Below are 19,627 nucleotides of genomic sequence, written 5' to 3' on the forward strand. Positions count from 1 at the left end.
TTCACATGGCTGATGCATTTCATGAGCAAAAATGCCCTTGCCCTGCAGTTGTGTGTTCAGTAGGGATGGGTACCGTTCACATTTGAACCGATACGGTACCGGTACCTGTGAATCGATACCGGTACCAAACGGTACCTTTTTTCTGTACTTTAGTCTCTAAAAATGTAATCTACCTACCTCAGTTGTGAAAAAAGAAATCCAAACTTCAAATAACCACACTTTCGACCGTTTTCGGCTTGCCCCGACTGCTTTGTTGTTGAATCAAGTCAAATCCTAGGTAAGCGTATATTGTGCGTGTGAACGTTGACATGAAAAGAAAAAAGTTATAAAAAAAATATTAAATTTTCTTTTTTATTATCATGTAATCTTTCGCGGGCCGGTCAGAATCATCCCGCGGGCCGTATCAATGCCCAGGTCTGTGCTAGAGGAAAGTTTACTACTCGTGTCTTAACCCTAATGCTGTGTTTAGCTGACCCCTACAGGATATTAGATATAATGCACTCCATTAGCAGGGCACACAGTGAAACATACCAGAGAATATTCTAAAGGTTTAAGTAAAACCCTCTAGGTATCCTTTTAATCCTGGTGACAAAAACAGACAATGAGGTAATTTTTTTTGTTTAATGAACAGGCATACATAAACCACACAAGACACATATTGATGAGAGCAGTGGCCTAATAGAGTTAGCTGACATAGATTTACTTATGGAACACATGTGACGTATGATCCAGATGGTACAGCTGACAGACTCCAAACATACCAAGTCAATATATCTTTTCACAGAACATTATATGCTGTAGATTCTTGTATACCCTATATTTCTCATTTATTTTAGCACCAAAGTCCCAGTCAGAAAATCCTTTAGGAATCCAACAGTAAATTCCTTTTTAAGAATCCAATATTATTTAGTTACCAATCCTTTGGAATTCCTACTAGACAGGAATCATATTAGACAGTCCAATAGGATTATTAGGGTTTTATAGACAGTATAACATTTTAAGTCCTATTCATAAATGCTACTGTAGTTGACAACTGAGATGTTTCAAATTGACTTACTTTATACACACATCTTCACAAAAGCTTCCCAGAGTAAGAGTGCTGATCTGGGGGTCAGTAACTAGGAATACTCATCCTCATGACCTTTTATTCAACTAACAGACTGAAGCTGACTACAGATAAGTGCTCCCACTTCTTAACACCCATGACGGACCCGCATACGGACAAGGAAAAGCAGTATCCCCTTACAGACACACAAAAAAACGAAAAACAATGCTGATTTATTTTGCACATTCAGCTCCATGAAATGTAGATGAAAAAACAGCAATACCTCGTCTCATAGCTACCTTATCATTTAATTTAGCTATAATTAACACAATGCAAGGATTCAATGTCCCCGATGACATCACTGGTGGCCATATCCAAACACATTTACTCTCAATAACTGTCAAACTAAATTAATGTGTGTAAAACTGGTTAGGGTTTTTGGATGTGTGTGAAATTATGTGCAAAATAAATGAGCATTTTTTTTTAATCTTTTTTTGGTGAAGTGCCCCTTTAAGGTTTCCATGTAAATACAGTACAACAGCAAGGTCAGTGGAACGAGACATATCATACCACAAGCCCGCCCATTCATCCAGTCATCGACTGAAACCGAATGGATGAGATATACATGCATACAATACTACATAATTTGTACAGATTTAGATAATTGGAATGGCAGTTAAAACACAGTGGCAGTGTGTGGCACTGAGGCAGTTTCAGTTTGACACTGTAGTGCTTCCACATGGTTTAAAACAGAGCACTAAAGTGTCCATGGGCAGTGGCGTGCACTGACGTTTAGGGGGCAGGTGCTCAAGTGAACAAAGAAAATAAAAAGGGGTGCTGTGTGGCAGCTGCGGCAACAAGAAAGTGGAAAATAAGGGGGTGGGAGGTGGGGGGCTGGTGTCCGGGGGTGGGGGCGCGGCTCGTGAGGTGTCAAATGCCATTTTGGGGCATTATTACACTTTTAATTGATAATTGATGCCATTGGCCACATTCAAAAACTAAAATGTTAAATTTGAAAAAATGTATTCATAAAGAAATGTCTGTGCATGTCAGTGTCTATGGGAGAGATGGCCCATCATTTATACCTTTTAACATTACAATGACATTCTGCAAGATATCACCTTTACATAATTTTGCATTACAATGCCATTCTGACACAAATACAATCTCTTATTTTATATAAACAGTCAAAAGTCCAAAGTCAATTCAAAGTTGTTGTTTTTCTTTTATATTTGTTAACCATGAGTATAAATAATGCAATTATTTCCCTAACAATAGGTGTAACATACTAACATACTAGTAGTAACATACGAACACTTGACAACACTTGACACTTGACAAAATGGACCTAGTAAAAAAAGAAAGAAAAGAAGAGTACTTCAAATACAACACTTTTCCGGCCAAATGGAAACGAAGAGCATATATACAAACAATTTTGAGGCACAAGTATGACATTACAACTGTCAATGATATATACAGTATAATAGTAAGCATACAAAATAATTAATCCTATAGAAACTATAACACCATGGTCGAAGAGAAAGGCAAGAAAATTGTAAACTAGAAATATAATATAAAGTATTGGACTTGTATTTATAGATTATAAATGTGCGTTATTAAAAAGATTAAAAAAAAATCAAATGGACCTGGGCATCAGGAAGACTAGTGGTAGAGCCCCCATAAGCTAAAACAAACAAACAAACAAACAAACAAACAGATTTAGTTTGAAACTGTGTTCAATATTGCATTGTAGACAGAAGAACGTCCAACACCAGGACGACCACTTTTAAAACAGATCCTGAGAGAAAGGTCGGCTCAATAATAGAGCATCCAAGTTGGGAGCAATGTTTGTGTGTGAGTTCTACCCTCTACTCCAATAATGGGACATGAGATCTAGATTACTGTATATTATTATAGATATTTTCTTCCTGTTTTATTACTTTTGAGAGTTGAACAATTAAAAAAGGTTTTATGGAGAGTCATGTTACGGTACATAGATATAATACATATCTACATGTTTTTATAATTCTAAATGATTTTGCAGAAAATATTCGTTTTAGTAGAATTGCCTTTAACAGAGGTCACAATTCAGCACATGGGAACTTCCTTGCTCAGCAGATATACGCAAAATAATGAAAAGGCAACCACTGGGTGACATTTAAAAACGTTGGCATACTTCCACAAAGGTAACTACAATACTCCAGTTTGAGGTAATGATTGCACTGCTTGCTTCCTTTAACACATTCAGAGCCACGCCCCTTTGACCATAATAGGGCTACCGTGCCAATAAGGAAGTCAATGGGAGGTCGGGGAAATTTGCGAAGGCTTAAACTATATCTTAAACACCCCTTGCTTATCAATGACTTGCTTGCAGTCAACATGTATCAAACGGATTGTTTTTTCATTGGTACATTTCCGTTTTATACCGCTTTGAATACGAGTATAGTTTTGGAGAGTTCTAGTAATTCCAGAGAAATTCCGCGATAATAGCTCTTTAGTGGAATACACAAAACACGTTGTCATTTTTCGGCTGATTTATGAATCGTTGTCAAATAAACGCTAGATTATTGATAGTTAGGGATGTCCGATATTATCGGCCTACCGATATTATTGGCCGATATCGGCATTAAAATGTGATATCGGAAAATATCGGTATCGGTTTTCAAATTATAATATTTTTTTTTACATTTCAATAACCTTTATTTACCCAGGCAAGCAAGTAAGAACAAATTCTGATTTTATTTATTGTCAAAAGTATGCATAATGTTGTGTTAATTCCACAACAAGAGATATGTAATGTTAATTACCTGAAATTATTCTGTTTTTTTGGGGGGAGGGGGGGACCCTGCATATATCGGTATCGGTTGATATCGGTATCGGAAATTAAGAGTTGGACAATATCGGTATATCGGTATCGGTAAAAAAGCCAATATCGAGCATCCCTATTGATAGTATATGTGTACTTATGCACGTTAGAGAAGCGGGCTGAAAAATCGATTATCCATGCCGTGCTTAGCGCTAACGTTACACACACACACACGTTGTGATCGCTGTGAAAAAAACATCTGATTAACCCAAAACTGGTCAAATAGAGTCCTTACCTCACATCAGATGTTCTGCAAAAGGATGAATCCAATTCCTGATCGCCATTCCAAATATTGATCGCGTTTATTGATCCAATGTTATAGTCCAAAACACATAATCGAAAGCTGCTCCCAGCCTCCCCAGTGAATGTGGTAACAGATACTGCTTGCCAGAGAAGGGAAAACCCCGGACCGGACTTTTTTTCTGATGCACATGCCCACCCAATCCAATCCAATGATGTGCAATACCATCCGGGAGACGATAGGCAGCGGTATTTGCCCTTTTCGAGCTCAGACCCATTCCCAATGATAACGTCAGGCTGGATGGATGAAAAATGAATGGATATTGCTAATAAAAGAAATAACGATTAAAAAACTAGTTTTCTCGTGCCTTGGCACTCAACGCATGGCGAGTTAAAACGACTAATCTCGTCATTGGCACTCAATGTGTTAAGGTGCTATAGATAACATTCAGCCACATTACATTCAGAATTATTGTATTATCATACGCTGTACCAACAAACTACATTCAGATCAAACTGTCAAACTAGTTTATAAAAAACTAGTTTATACTAGTTGTCAGAATCATATTTTAGGTTCAACCTAATTTTGAAAAAGACAAAGTTGATGAGCGGGCAAGCCACCAAGTAACCATGCAAGTCATTTTTTTAAGTCCACATAAAAATGTTATCTATAGCACCTTTAAAGATGTACTCTGTAAAAGTTTAAATCGTTTTGAGTGAGGAGACTCAACCATGTAATGTACAAATAACTGATCCCAATCACTGCCTTCTGTTCTTGACCCTCAAATCATACCTTGGCAACCGTTTCTACCTGCTATAGCTCGACTATACTATAGTATAGTATAAACTGCTATAGTTTGACAAACTCTAGAAGCACTCAAACACTGAGGCATTATTTTCTATGGAGAACACGCAGGAGATGTGCCTGGGGATTAGATATATATATTAGCTCAAATGCCAGCATTAGATATGTGGAAGACTGGTCTATGGGAAGACCTGATGAAAACAAACACTAGCTATCTCCAAGGAACCTAACATTAGCTTTTGCTAAACTATCAACAAAACCATTTTTGATATCCACAATAACACTGTGAAACTGATGTTACTTTTACCACAGGGGTAGCTAGTGGTAACTTAGGTCATGTTAACTTGGTAACAAGCCTTACTCAAAGCCTGTAGCCGGTAGACCATTCCTGTACTGTATATGCCATATGGCTAGTCCCCAACCATGTAGCTTATATCATTAGTCCCAATTCATAATGTTGTTGGGAGAAACTCAATTTACAAACCTTTAGGTCCAGAGATTGATGGCATCATGCAACGTTGCCAGGATCAATTTAGTTCTTTAGTTAAATTTAGATGTGTGAGATTATGAATTCACCCATTCACAGATTCTTGAAACTCTATTTGCTAACTTTTATAAAACGTTCCCAGTGACATCTGACTGACGTAACAGTAATCAAGCATGGGTGGAGCTTGGGATCTGTCAAGTATGTGGAATAAGCACATCATTTATTTATGGTGGAGTCTACACAGTCCTCACATTTACAGGTCGGCAATGGAGGACCGTGTTGACTCACTCAACCATTAAATGGCTTATTCTACGTACCGTAATTGTACATGGCAGAGTCTACAAGGACCTCATTCCAAAAACGAAAATTCACGTTAAAATACAAAGTAAAAAGCTAATGGCAAATCATGAGTGGTCAGCTTCCCCAGAAGCCCACAGATAAGGTGGTGGGGCAGTGTACGCAGGGATATCACACAGCGTAATGGGAAAGAGCACCGTGAGGTCAGAAGCAGCTCTCACGCTCAGGGTGACCTATGGGGAAGAAGAGAAAGAGACAGAAAAGAGGACGTTAGACAACACCATATCCCAATCACTGTTTGCCCTCCTTCCCTCTGGAAGGTGCTATAGGAATCTCATTCCAAGTCAAGCAGACTCAGGAACAGCTTCTTCCCCTCAGCTGTCATCTCACTGAACTCTGTACCATGACAGCCCCACCCCCCACACCATTATACTCTGAACTCTGAACCACGATGACAGGCCCACCCCCCACACCATATACTATTTTGCCTATACTCTAATCTCTGTTACCCATACTGTGCAAACTCTGTACTCTGTTGCCTATACTCAATTTATACCTGCCTACTGCCTTCACCGTCTACAATTGCATGCACTCATCTGTGTTTCACTACACACATGAGTGCATGCTTACCAACTGTCCGTCTGAAACACTATATCACCGACATCTAAGAAGGGAGACCCCCCCTTGAATGGCCCTTCTAAGGTTTCTCTCCTCCACATTGCCTGTGGTGCATTTTTTCCTATTGCTAAGTTTTAGTGAGTTTTTCCTTACCTTCGCGTGGGGTATGTCTGGGAGTGTTGCATTCATTTATTTTGCATTTATTTTAAATTGGTTGGACCTTATGGTGTTCTTGTTTTGTTCTTGACTTATTGTGATGTTTCTTCTTGACTTGTTTTTTTTTTGATCCACTTTTTCTCCCATTTTTCTATATTTTTCTCCCATCCCAATTTCGTATCATCCAATTCAACCCTCCCCTGTCACGAACGCTGTTTCTTGCCTCCCACAAGCCGGCTGCAATGTGGACTAAGTCATACATAGCACAAGTCCCCTCCGGTACTTGAGGTAACAGCAGTCGCATCTTTTCACCTGCGCAGCTCGATCTCTCAGTGTCGAGGAGTAACGCGTGGGAGGCTCACGCTGCCCCCGACACTTCCTGATTCTACTGCGCAGGCGCACCAACCGACCTGTAGGAGTCGCTTGTTCACAACGTTCGATCCCCACCCTTCAGTTTTCCCTCCCCGTAATACGGCCAATGTGTATTACTGCGGACGACCAGCCAAACTGAAAAACAATGTGGAGAGCTGGATTCGAACACGCGAATCCTAGCGTCTCCACACTGGTGGCGAGTGACTTGTCCACTACACCACCTAGCCGCCTCTCTTCTTGACTTGTTTAAAGAAGATGTGTCCAGCCCATGGGGACATTAACGTGTGTTGTCGGGCCTTACAAATAGATTTGATTTGATTTACAACTGCCTTACACTGAAACCATAACTACCTACCTATAGTCTACCCATATAACTCTGTATGATAGCATGTACAATAATGCTGTACATACCATATATTATCTATATATATATATATCCCTTACTTACTCTTACTAGTTAAACCACTGACCAGTATGACTTACTACCGTAGTGTCTTTATACCTGTATCACTAAATAAATACTCATAATTGACCAGTTGTCCAATGTTAGTCCTTGTTATCAAGAGCTCAGTCAATCAGCTTGTGAATGAAAACATGTCTGAGTGCACTTTTAGGCTGTGAGAACATTGGACGCTGAGGTAGCAAACGGTAATCAGTATCAGGTATCCCTTGTTGTGCCAGGTGCACTTTAGATTCTCTACAGTATGTACATCGGCGTCCAATCTGATCGCAGTCTTGACCTCTCATCATCTAAGCATCCCGCTGGGATCGATACACACCTGAATGACATAGTCCACTTCTATGAGGCTGCAGTTGGAGATGGTGAGCGCGGTGGCGGGTGGGATGGTGAGCGTCATCTCGCTGTCCACGTCAGGGGTGTGAGGACCGAGGGGCTTCCCCGTCACCGAGGTCAACACGCTCGTGTGCATCTTCTGCCTGACCTTATCCTTGAGGTAAAACATCTGTTTCTGAGAGAGGCTCGCCTTCGGAGTGGCTGTGCGAGACGAAGCGTTGCTGAACTCGCACGTGATTGTAACGGTCTCCCCTACAAAAGTGACGAGAAAGTGCGCATGTGAACTACTTGATTGATACTCCTTCTACACCAACATAGTTGCCTGGGAATAGCCAGCTGTCTGTGTAAGAGAAGAAGTCAAGAAGTCTCTATTTGTCATGTAGATTAACACACACATGCGAGATGGGCGACACACAGGAACACACATACATGCATTGAGTCGCCAATGAAATGTCTCTCTGCGCTTGACCCATCCCGTTGCCCCCCCCAGGGCAGCCGGGAGAAGACTTGGGCTGCAGTGTGGGGACCAATCCAAGTGCTCCTGTCCGTCTTCGTCAGGGGCACGTAAAATGGGTTTAGACAACGACCCAGGTGGAGAGCAGGGTTGCAACACTGTCCGGCAGCATGGCTACATGGGTAGAGCTCCAGACTCATGATCAGAAGATCACAGATGACCATTATCCTTAAGTCAGTAGATATAGCTCCAGTAACCCAGCTGGTAGTTTGAGCTGAAGTTTCTCGCTCTCTCGCACAGTCCGTTCATTGTGGATTTCAACCACATAAATAAGAGGAGTCATCGCTTAAATCTGTGGATTTCAACTTTAAACTGCACTGACATTTCATTGAGAGGATGAGGAATTCCTGACAGTTACTGTGTTTTCAAAACATAACAATATCTCTTAGACAGCCATATCAGCTACAAGATATTTCATAAGCAACATTTTCCGACACGTATGTAGAATAACCCTTGTCGAGCTGTCACTTCCAGCCAGCACCGTGGGTTCTGTTTACATTCCCTCAAGCAACACCATACTCTAACCATTGAGCTACACAGTACCACCAGGGGTTGGGACAATTGATTGTTAAGTTTACAAAGGCCTGTCATGGGTTTGGACACATTCAGTTGTGGATTTCAAAGCTACAAACAAAACTATAACCATGTTCCTGAGAGACAGAATGGCTGACCTGGTTTTTCTTGTCTGGCAGTGTGGCTACACAGGTAAAGGTTGCCGGTTCGAGCCCCAGTCATGCCGTTGTCGGCAAGTGGTGGTGTTGTTGTCCAGCAGGGAGCACTGTTATGGTGATAGGGACAGTGATAGTACAGGTGCCGGCGGTGCTGTTTTTTTTTATTTAAGAACATGATCACAAACCTCCCTACCTCAGTATGTAACTGTTTTTAATTGAAGAACATGATCATAAACCTCCCTGCCTCAGTATGTAACTGTTTTTAATTTAAGAACATGATCATAAACCTCCCTGCCTCAGTATGTAACTGTTTTTAATTGAAGAACATGATCATAAACCTCCCTGCCTCAGTATGTAACTGTTTTTAATTGAAGAACATGATCATAAACCTCCCTGCCTCAGTATGTAACTGTTTTTAATTTAAGAACATGATCATAAACCTCCCTGCCTCAGTATGTAACTGTTTTTAATTGAAGAACATGATCATAAACCTCCCTGCCTCAGTATGTAACTGTTTTTAATTTAAGAACATGATCATAAACCTCCCTGCCTCAGTATGTAACTGTTTTTAATTGAAGAACATATCATAAACCTCCCTGCCTCAGTATGTAACTGTTTTTAATTTAAGAACATGATCATAAACCTCCCTGCCTCAGTATGTAACTGTTTTTAAATGAAGAACATGATCACAAACCTCCCTACCTCAGTATCTACATATCTACAGTAGCGGCACGGTGGTGTAGTGGTTAACACTGTCGGCTCACAGCAAGAAGGTCCAGAGTTCGATTCCCGCTTGGGGATCAGGTTTCCGTGTTGCCAGGTACCCAGGTGAGGTATCTCCCAGGCCTTTCTGTGTGGAGTTCGCATGTTCTCCCCGTGCTCGCAAGGGTCCCCCCCCCCCCCCCCCCCCCCCTCCCCCCGATAAGCGAAACCCAATGGAAAAACATGCACAAAAACAGATCGTTAACGCTGTCGAAGACCGGCAGGAGCACTTGGATTGGTCCCCGGGGCTCGGTACCTCGCCGACGCCCTATCTGATCCCGGCTGTCCTTGGGGGGGAAGGACGACGGGATGGGTCAAGTGCAGAGACTCAATCACATCGGCGACACAAAGAATTGCATGTGTGTGTGTTCCTGTGTGTGTGTGTGCCGCCCATCGCATGTGTGTGTCGTTTGCATGCCAAATAAAGACTTCTCTAAAGTCCTGCATTATTATATTATTATTATTATCCAACTGTTTTTAATTTAACTCATTCAGCGCCAGGGGTCGCTGTAACTTCTGGGTAGAAATCGCTGTAAGGCAATGGGGAGACTGCGAAACTTGCGAGTGCTTAAAATATATTAAATATTATAGCTATGGATCTAATAACACCGTCGATTATCAGTGAGTTGCTTCTGGTCAACATGCAAAAAACTGATTGTTTTTTCATCCATACATTTCCGTTTTATACCGTTTTGAATATGAGTATAGTTTGGGTGATTCTTAGTAATCCCAGGAAAAGACGCGATAATAGCCCTTTAGTGAAATCCAGTTATCACGTTGTAATTGTTCGCCTGATTATCGAATCTTCCTGAAATCAACGCTAGATTATAGTTATTATCCTTCCTCATGCACCGGCGCGGAGTTGGAGTGTTAAGATACATACCTTTTTCTTCTCTGTGCATGCAGTAGGAGTAGAAAGACGTGCACCGTTAGCCTAGCTTAGCGTCAGTCACTGGAAGTAGGTTCCTCCATTAGCCTAGTTCCCAACGTCTTCCTACTCCTACTGCATGCACAGAGAAGAAAAATGTATGTATCTTCTTGTCTAACTCCAGGGTAGATGGCAAATAAGCTAATTTCCCAAAATGTTGGAGTTTTCCTTTAAAGGAACGAGGAAAATAAAGGTCACTTTAAGGAAATAACTGATGTGGTTCTTGTATAGTGTTTCCGCTACCATTGCCTTGGTGGGGCGGGCCTCCCAGCCAACCTCCCAGCCCCCCTGAAAAAAATGTAATAAAAAAAAAAAAAATGTAATATATATAAAGTTTGCTTTAATCACAGTAACGTTGGCGAGCTAGCTAAATTATACATACATCGGTTTTCATATAAATCAATCTTCACTAAGACTTTAAAACGGTGGTTGATATTTAAACTTACAAAATAATTATACAGAGAGAAGCTTCAGCAAGTACAAAACGCTGATGACCGACAAAAGAGAATCCATCACTGAGGAAAACACAAAGGCCTAACCATCATGTATCACAATGGTGATGTCAGCCAGAGATGGGGAAAAGCATGAACCTTTAACACTTTCAGTGCCCAGCAGGGGGCGCACGATTTAGTGCTTGAATGCCCACCATCCACTTCAATGTTAGCGTTAATATCGCCTAATCTATGTTTTAAATTATGGCTATGTGTCTAATCTGCCCGTCGCTTATCAATGACTCATTTTCCAGTCAGCATTGTCGAAGCGGATTGTTTTTTTATCGGTTAATTTCCGTTTTATAGCATCTTGAAAAGCCCTCGTTTTCAAGGAAAATTAAAATATTCCATAATAAACTGAATATTCTAGAATACACAAAAAACGTTCTAATTTTTCAGCCTATTTATGAATCGTTTTCAAATAAACGCTAGATTATTGATAGTATATGTGTACGTATGCACGCTGGGGCCGCAATCTGATATCTGATCTGATATATTTCCTGATCGCTCGCACAGCCAAACAGCCATATGACACATAGGGGAAAAGCTTATATCTCAGTGAAAACAGGTCTGATTATCCTAAGACTGGTAAAATAGATTCCTTACCTGAGATCAGATGGTATCCAAAAAGATTATTCCAATTCCTGATCGCCATTCCAAAAATCGATCCTTTTATTGATCCAACGCACATACTGTAAAACACATATTACACGCTGTTCTGAGGCTCCACAATGACTGGGATCATCTCCGGTTACATGCGTGAGAAGTAAAATGTGGATTCCGGAAAAGAAATTTCTCATCCATTTTCATTGAGTCCATTCCAAAAAGGTGCATTTCCATCTGGGAGACGATAGGGGGCGCTTTTTTCACATCTGAGCTCCTGATGGGGCTGGTTTCCCAATGGTAGACTCGGTTGATGAAATATGAATTCAGGTCGCTAATAAAAAAATAATTCACTGCAAACCATCTGATCAATATATCACCTATACTACATAAAGCCGTTACTGATGATCAAGGAATTATAAACGACCCCCCCCCCCTTTCCTCCACGCATAATGTATACCGATCATATACCTTTGAATTTTTTAATATAGCGTGTATGGGGAAAGAAACGGCAATCGATAATCTATCATGTGTTTGGGCCTATAACTAGCGTTTTGGAATTACAGCAGAAAAGATTAAAAACATACTTATATTCTCGAAGGTATTAACACAACAATGTATGAATGAAAAAGTATAACGTTCCCACATCCTGAACGATAGATAATCGATGTTGAATGGGCCATAGTAATGTCAATATAGCAATACAATTTAAAAAGTTATAGCCCTGCAAAGAAGGTAAACATCTCCATAGGCTTTTAACGGTGGCAGAGAGGGGTATGAGATGGGCACAACCCCCGGCGGTCAATGTGTTAATGGTATCGAATCCCAGTGTACGGGGTTTTGGCACCAGGTTGAAAATGCACGCACGCACACGCACACGCACACACACACACACACACACACACAAAGTTGTATGATTTACAATACCAGGTACAAAGCCACTCCTTTCCAGGCGGACGGTCATTGAGATGGGACCTGAGGCACACCACAGACAACACAGGGTCATACTGTTTGAGCCTGCAAGAGAGGCCTACACAGCAACAACACCAACAGAGAGACAAAGAGACAATTGTAGTTGAACTATTAGGCAAAGGGGCAGTAGGCAGTGAACAGCATGATGTGATATTTTAATTTAACCTTAGTTATCAGCTTCCTTTGACTGTCAATATCATCAACTATTACCATTATTATCTCTAGGCCCGTGTTCGAGACACAAAGAGACGAGCTGTGTGAGGCCAAAACACAGGTTACAATTGCACTCGTCGTCAGAATCAGAATAAATGTGTCCATCAAATGTACAATGTACACAGGAATTTGGCTTGGTGATATGGCGCAGTGAAACAAGAAAACTTCCAAGTTAAAAAAGATTTAAAAGTTCAGTACAAGAATATACAAGTTAAGTAACAATGTACATGATGCTACAGGACAGGTTGGTCCATAGTAGTGTGTGTGTGTGTGTGTGTGCATGTGCGTGTGTGTGTGTGTGTGTTTTCTGATGAGGCAGTAAACCGTGTGTGTGATGACTCCACCACTATCCTACTCTCCCACTTCCTGTGTTTGGTGTGGGCAGAGGAAAACACTTTGCCTTTTTTCAGTGGATGTGTGATGTGTCACTAAACTAAGGTATGTCTAGCGTGTCTGCAGATGTCTCTACTTTGCCTTGCACAGAGTTTATGCTGAACTACTACGGAAACTCAGTTGAGCAAATTACATATTTTGACAACAACACCAAGTAGGGATGCACGATAATTATCGGGCCGATATCAGCAATTATGACGTCATCCCGATAAACCCGATAACGTTATTGATGGCTCCGATAATATAACATATATTTTTGGTAAATTGGGATGAAGGGCGTTTGTTTTTACTGTAGGCTCCTCCCGTTTTGCCAGTACTGTGGTACGACTGATAGCGTGTGGTTTAGGAAGAGGGTGTTTTACACAAATCCAGCGCTCCCTTTCTTGGCTGTGACGTAGCCACGTACGTTTCGAAGCAGCGCGGATGTAAACAAAGATGGCGTCAGTAGTGTGGGAATAGTTTCAGAGGAAAAAAGTTTGCTTGCTATTTGTAACAAATGCAATGCAGAAGTTCCACGAGGAGGGAAAAGGGCAACAACTTATAATACATCCAACCTAACAAGTCACCTGCTACGATGGTGTGTTAACAGCCTACGGCGACGCACGTGCAGCTAAAGCTGCTGCAAATCTAGCCCCTTTCATGACTGTGATGCAACCCTCGGTTGAATACGCAGTCACTTATTGCTCCGTAGTAGCCAGGTTAATTTGCACCACCAAGCACTGCTTAAAAGCTAGCGGTTTGAGCCCTTGGGTCATTTCTGTCAAACTTCTTTAATTTAGCAAACGCCTCGTCAATAGGTACAAGCGCTGCGGGTTCCTTTGTAGCTGGCTTTGGATTCACAGTAGCTTTAGCTGCTCGCGCGTCGTCGCAGGCTTTTAACACATTGACGACCAAAGTCCTGAGGCGATTTATAGTCCAGAGGACCGAGCGTTGTCAACAAACTGATGTACTTTCTAACAGCTATATATATACTTTATAGTATTGCTATCTGTCCATTCTCATTGTCACTTGAGTGCATAAACCGTGCCTTCATAATGGCTTAAAGAAAATAAAAATCCATCGGTTGGTTGTCATTTTATAGCGCCGTGAATATAAGGTTTATCGCGGTTTTCGCCTCGTCTTTTTTCTGGGGAGCTAGATAATAGGCTAAAGGCTAGTCACGTTATATCAAACGCCATTTCTGCTGTATATATACGAATGAAATAAAACAAACTGCGTAGCATCCGGACTATTACAGAGCATCTATGGATGAAATGGGGGCGGCGGGGGACGCCGATTAATATTATTGATTAGCAATACAGTGTGTGTTCAAATAGCTATTTTCATTGATCGATCACGTTGCGTTTTAAAACAATGTCCAATCCAGCTGTAATTTGGGTGAATAGTATCCTACCGTCAGGCTAGGGCTGGGCGATAAAACGATAACGATAACTATCGCGATAAATTATTTCCTCGGAATAAACATGAAACGTGGTCGCAAAGTTTCGATATATCGATTTTCCAAGCTTGGATATGAGCACACGCACTAACAACCAATCAGTGAAGGAGATGGCCGACAGCGGAAGGAGACCCGGAAGGAGACTCGGAGGTAGGACTCAAGTAGTAAACAAGGCTGGCTAGGATAATTAGCTTGCACGAAACTATTTTATAGTTTACGTGCCGAGTGGGTGTGTGGCGTGAATTCTGAGGCCACGGTTATAGTAGTGTGGGGTATACGGTGGACGTCGTTGCAATGTATTGGGGCGGAACAGAGTATTTTAGGGTAATAGTTAGTATATTGGAAACAAGGCTGGCTAGGATAATTAGCTTGCACAGCGCTATTTTATAGTTTACGTGCCGAGTGAGTGTGTGGCGTGAATTCTGAGGTAACGGTTAGAGTAGTGTGGGGTATGCAGTGGACGTCGTTGCAATGTATTGGGGAGGAACGGAGTATTTTAGGGTCATATTTAGTACATTGGATACACCGTTTGCTCTGGCTAACTGCTAACGTGCGCGGACTGATGACGACATCAACTCGAGACATTCGCAGCAGCAAAACAAGTCTATTAATAGCCCGTCCATCGGCGCCGGGCATAAGAAGTTAATTAAACTTGACAGACATTGTATCGACGATAATTATCTATATCGAGTTATATGAAAATAATTTTATAATTTTATCGCGATAACGTTTTTGGCCATATCGCCCAGCCCTACGTCAGGCCATGTGATCGCCGGCAGCATTTCGTCATTAGTCATCGGAATCTGGTAGATCGATATGTCCATTGGCTAATCATAAATCCCATTATTCCAGGCTGAAATCTGCGTTCGGAGTGTGGAGTATGTTCGGTGGGATCGAGGCTCATATGAAACGCCCACAGACAGTAAAAAAAAATCTGGCTGGATCTGGCCGGTATTGCATGTTTCGAAAATCAAATATGCGGGTAGGTCCTGCAAGTCGATCGGCGATGTTAATACCGTTATTAATATGGAATAAAACAATAACAACTTGCCACGAGTTAACTCGTGGCTCTGGTCCTCAACGGGTGGAATCGAAACACGAGTTAACTCGTGGTTGGGCGGCAAAGTGTTAACACACCATCGTAGTGGATTGATTGATTGAAAACTTTATTAACAGATTGCAGAAAGGGTACAATACAGTACAGCTCAATACACACAATTGTTAAGGGGATGCAGACCAAAGAAAGACTTTTGTCTTGTTTACATCAGGGTCCCCCATTTTAAATTCATCAGGAGTTGCAACAGTGGTGATGTTGCAGGTGACTTGTTAGGTTGGATGTATTATAAGTTATTGACGGATTGTGAATTTTCTGATTCAAATTATATTTATTTGGAAAAATAAATATGGTCACTTTATCAGTCAAACTGTTGTCTTGGCTTTGTTTTGTTCATAGTAGTAACGCTCATGTCATGATACATCTGGTTAGGTCAAAACTACAGGAATATACATTTAAAAAAAAATTATAATACAATAAATATCGGTTATCGGTATCGGTCTTGAGGAGCAGAAAGTTATCGGTATCGGGGTCAAAAAATCAATATCGTGCACCCCTAACACCAAGTGCTGGCTCCCTGAAACGAGTGCCAAAGACCTTAGGTATTGTCGTCATTTTGACAAAAAAAAACATTTCACTTATGAGAGCACTGATCCTATAGGTCCATAGGAGCAAAATGGCTGCCGTGTGAATATGGTCAATGGGAGGACACTTACCATAAGGTCGCGGCGGTTGGCGTCGATGTGGTTTACAAAGTTCAAGTCTGTCACAAAGTCTTTGGCGAGATGCCAAGGCCTGTCGATGCCCACTGTTAATGTGTAGACTATTTGACCATGAGCCCCACGGAAGGATGATGGGAAGTCTCTGTATGAATCATTGGATTTGGAGATTAAGAACAAGAGGTTGGGTGAAATCTTGCAACAATCAGCATAGAACAGTGCTATAGCTAATACCAGTATGTACGTAGGTTTTCAATGAAAATCCACCTTCAAACTGAATTCACAATTCAGTGGAATTCTGTTGCTAGGGAACAGTTTGGACCCACGTTTGTCTCCTGTCATCTATTGAGTTAGTAACCATTGCAACAGGAAATAAACATGGGTCCCTTTAGAGTGTTATTTCCCCTTAATTGGCTGATATCAATCCCTGTCTCCTGTCGTTCAGCCATTGTGTAGTGTGATGTGTGCCGGGTGCCAGTGTATGGTAGCCATTGAGCCTGCGTAGCCCAATTTTGGGTGCTACCAGTGGTGGTGAAGGAGGCCATTTCCACCCTACATTGAGTGTCTAGAAAAGCGCTATATAAATGCAAGTAAATAATATTAAAAAACATTTATAGCCTTGTGATTTTAGAACGTTGAATTGATACATAACATCCCAAAAGATCAGAAATCAAGAGTCAAAGTCAAGTTGGTCTCCCATTCTCACAGCTCCCTTAAACAGTAGTAGGCTATGTCTCTTGATGACATCATAAACAATGTTTTAGCTTTGGGGGAAACTTTTCCATGTTCATACATCAGGGCAGATTTTTCATTACATTTTTGTGCAATACAATTTTTTCAGGGATAATTTAGGCCTAGCTGAACAGGATACGCACCCATCAGGGACTTGGCATGTAAACGGGTACACATGGGTGCCAGGCTCAAGTTTTGTGGAACCATCAATTGCTGGAGAGAATAAAAGAGTGATTGATTGATTGATTGAAAATTGTATTAACAGATTGCAGAATGGGTACAATAATACAGTACGGCTCAATACACACAATTGTTAAGGGGATGCAGACCAGAGAAAGACTTTCGTCTTGTTTACATCAGGTCCCCCATTTTCAATTCATAATGACATTTATGACATACAGATATACATCATGACATTTATGACATACACGACATGCAGATATACAGTACTGTTACATTTATGACATACAAGATATACAAATATACAGTACTGTTTAACAGAGATCCTAATAGAAAATATATACATTCGAGGAGGAAGAAACTGTACATTAGGAGGGGGTTGGGTGGTTTGGACATTTACGAGGGCCAGTTTCGAATTGCACCTCAAAGGTGCTCTTTGAGGGCGGTTTTGAAGGTGGGTAGGGATTCACATTATTTTACGGCTGTGGGTAGGGCGTTCCACATTGTTGTGGCATAATTGTAAAACGTGTGAAAACTTTATTTAACAGATTGCAGAATGGGTACAGACAGTACAGTACAGCTCAATACACACAATTGTTAAGGGGATGCTGACCAGAGAGACGTTCGTCTTGTTTACATCAGGGTCCCCCATTTTCAATTCATAATGGTCCCTTGTTTGAGCCGAATCTGGGTTGAACATGATTTGTGGAACTCCCTCTGGTGTTGTGGTCGTGGAATTCACTGACCTTTGGGAAGTATTTCGACATGTACATGGGTATCTTAGTGGTGTAGTGTATCTTGTAGACCAGGCCCATTGCAAGCTGCTGTACTCTGTCGTCTACTCTAAGCCATCCTAGGATGTCAAATTGGGCATGGGTGAGGTGGGTTTTAGGAGTTAGGTCAAGCAGTAGTCTGACCAGTTTGTTTTGTGATGTTTGTAGTCTTGTTTTGTGCCTTTGAGGTGCTTTGGTACCATGAGGTGCAACCGTGCAAGCATAGTCTAGTCGTAGTACTCTTGAATGAGTGCTCCTGTTAGTAATTGATTGACTGATTGATTGAAAACTTTATTAACAGATTGCAGAATGGGTACAATACAGTACAGCTCAATACACACAATTGTTAAGGGGATGCAGACCAGAGCAAGACTTTCGTCTTGTTTACATCAGGGTCCCCCATTTTCAATTAATCATAACATATGACATACAGAGACAGGCAGACAGTACTGCTACATCTATACATGTATGACATACCAGATTTACAAATACAGTGTGATACAAAAAGAGTAAAAAAGAGAATATACGTTTGACGAAGAAACTGCACATTGGAGGAGGTTGGGTAGGTGGGTTGTGGGTAGGTGAGGTGGGGAAACTGTACATTGGAGGTGGGTGGGTGAGGTGCGGGAAACTGTACATTGGAGGTGGCTGGGTGGGGTGCGGGTAACTGTAAATTGGATTATCGACGAAACCTTACTTGGTCCCATGAAGAGTGTAGCTTGTGTCTATAACTTGTGTCACTGCATTCCTGGGTGGTGATTGCTTGCAATATCCATACCAAAACCTTGCAATCGAATGCATGACCTACCGTTGTTTCCTTGTATGATAAAACTTTTGAAGTTGAAGAATTTTATTTTTGCACTAACTTGTCTCCGTCTCCGTCGATTCCGTTTAGATCCTCCGCCAGAGACAGACCAGCTAACAGTTGCCATTCCCTTTAGTGTCATTTCTATAGAATTAATCTTCGTTTTCTTTGTAAGATCGAATGAAATTTGACCTGTTATGAGATCACCACTTGAAAAGGCAATTCTCTCATTTATCGTGTGGAAATTGATATTGAAATTCCTGAATGTCTGTTGTTGAAAGTGAAACATCGTTAAATGAGAAAACACGCTCCAAAACAATCCGCGAATTCTGATCAGTCAAGTCGATACTGTCGATTCCGCCAACAAGTTCGGTCGCAGCGACAAATGCGCCAAATATTAATTGCATGCCAGAGCCGATAAAAAGCAACAATGTGTCGGTGTTGTGACTCGTGAGTGTGTACATGCAAGAAAACGTGTTTTCAGTAGACTGCGCAAGCGCTGGATATGCGGGCGTGTCTTTTAACCCTTCCACGTTCACAAGGGAGTAGGGGGTATCTGCAGAGCCGCAGAGCCAGGCGTGGACGGGTATAAGTGGTCTGGACAAGTATAAGTGGTCTGGACAAGTAGTTGTGAATGGGGGGGGGGGGGGGGGGGGGGCGGGGTTCGTCTCGTTTACATAGGTACATTATACATAGACAG

General features: G+C 41.5%; 1 protein-coding gene across 1 annotated transcript; it reads right to left on the bottom strand.

Annotated features, from left to right (window-relative positions):
• Positions 1-726: 726 nt before the first annotated feature.
• On the bottom strand, positions 727-19,345 carry LOC311247833 (arrestin domain-containing protein 3-like). Its single transcript, XM_084338825.1, has 6 exons — positions 18,931-19,345; positions 17,313-17,382; positions 16,435-16,582; positions 12,576-12,678; positions 7,666-7,931; positions 727-5,973 (listed from the first exon to the last, which is right to left on the bottom strand). The coding sequence occupies exons 1-6, from the start codon at positions 19,214-19,216 to the stop codon at positions 5,848-5,850; spliced, it is 999 nt and encodes a 332-aa protein (XP_084194951.1). The 5' UTR covers positions 19,217-19,345; the 3' UTR covers positions 727-5,847.
• Between the last annotated feature and the right edge of the window lie 282 nt (positions 19,346-19,627).

Source organism: Notolepis coatsorum, assembly GCF_963971535.1.
Source record: "Notolepis coatsorum genome assembly, contig: SCAFFOLD_1016, whole genome shotgun sequence".
In the NCBI taxonomy this organism is placed as follows: Eukaryota; Metazoa; Chordata; class Actinopteri; order Aulopiformes; family Paralepididae; genus Notolepis; species Notolepis coatsorum.

Coding starts and splice junctions, on each gene's coding strand:
- LOC311247833 (XM_084338825.1), bottom strand. CDS start 19,216: ATGTTTCACTTTCAACAACAGACATTCAGGAATTTCAATATCAATTTC. Junction 12,679..16,434: donor CCAACCGCCGCGACCTTATG/GTAAGTGTCCTC, acceptor GTTGCTGTGTAG/GCCTCTCTTGCAGGCTCAAA. Junction 7,932..12,575: donor AAGGAGTGGCTTTGTACCTG/GTATTGTAAATC, acceptor TCACTTTTGTAG/GGGAGACCGTTACAATCACG.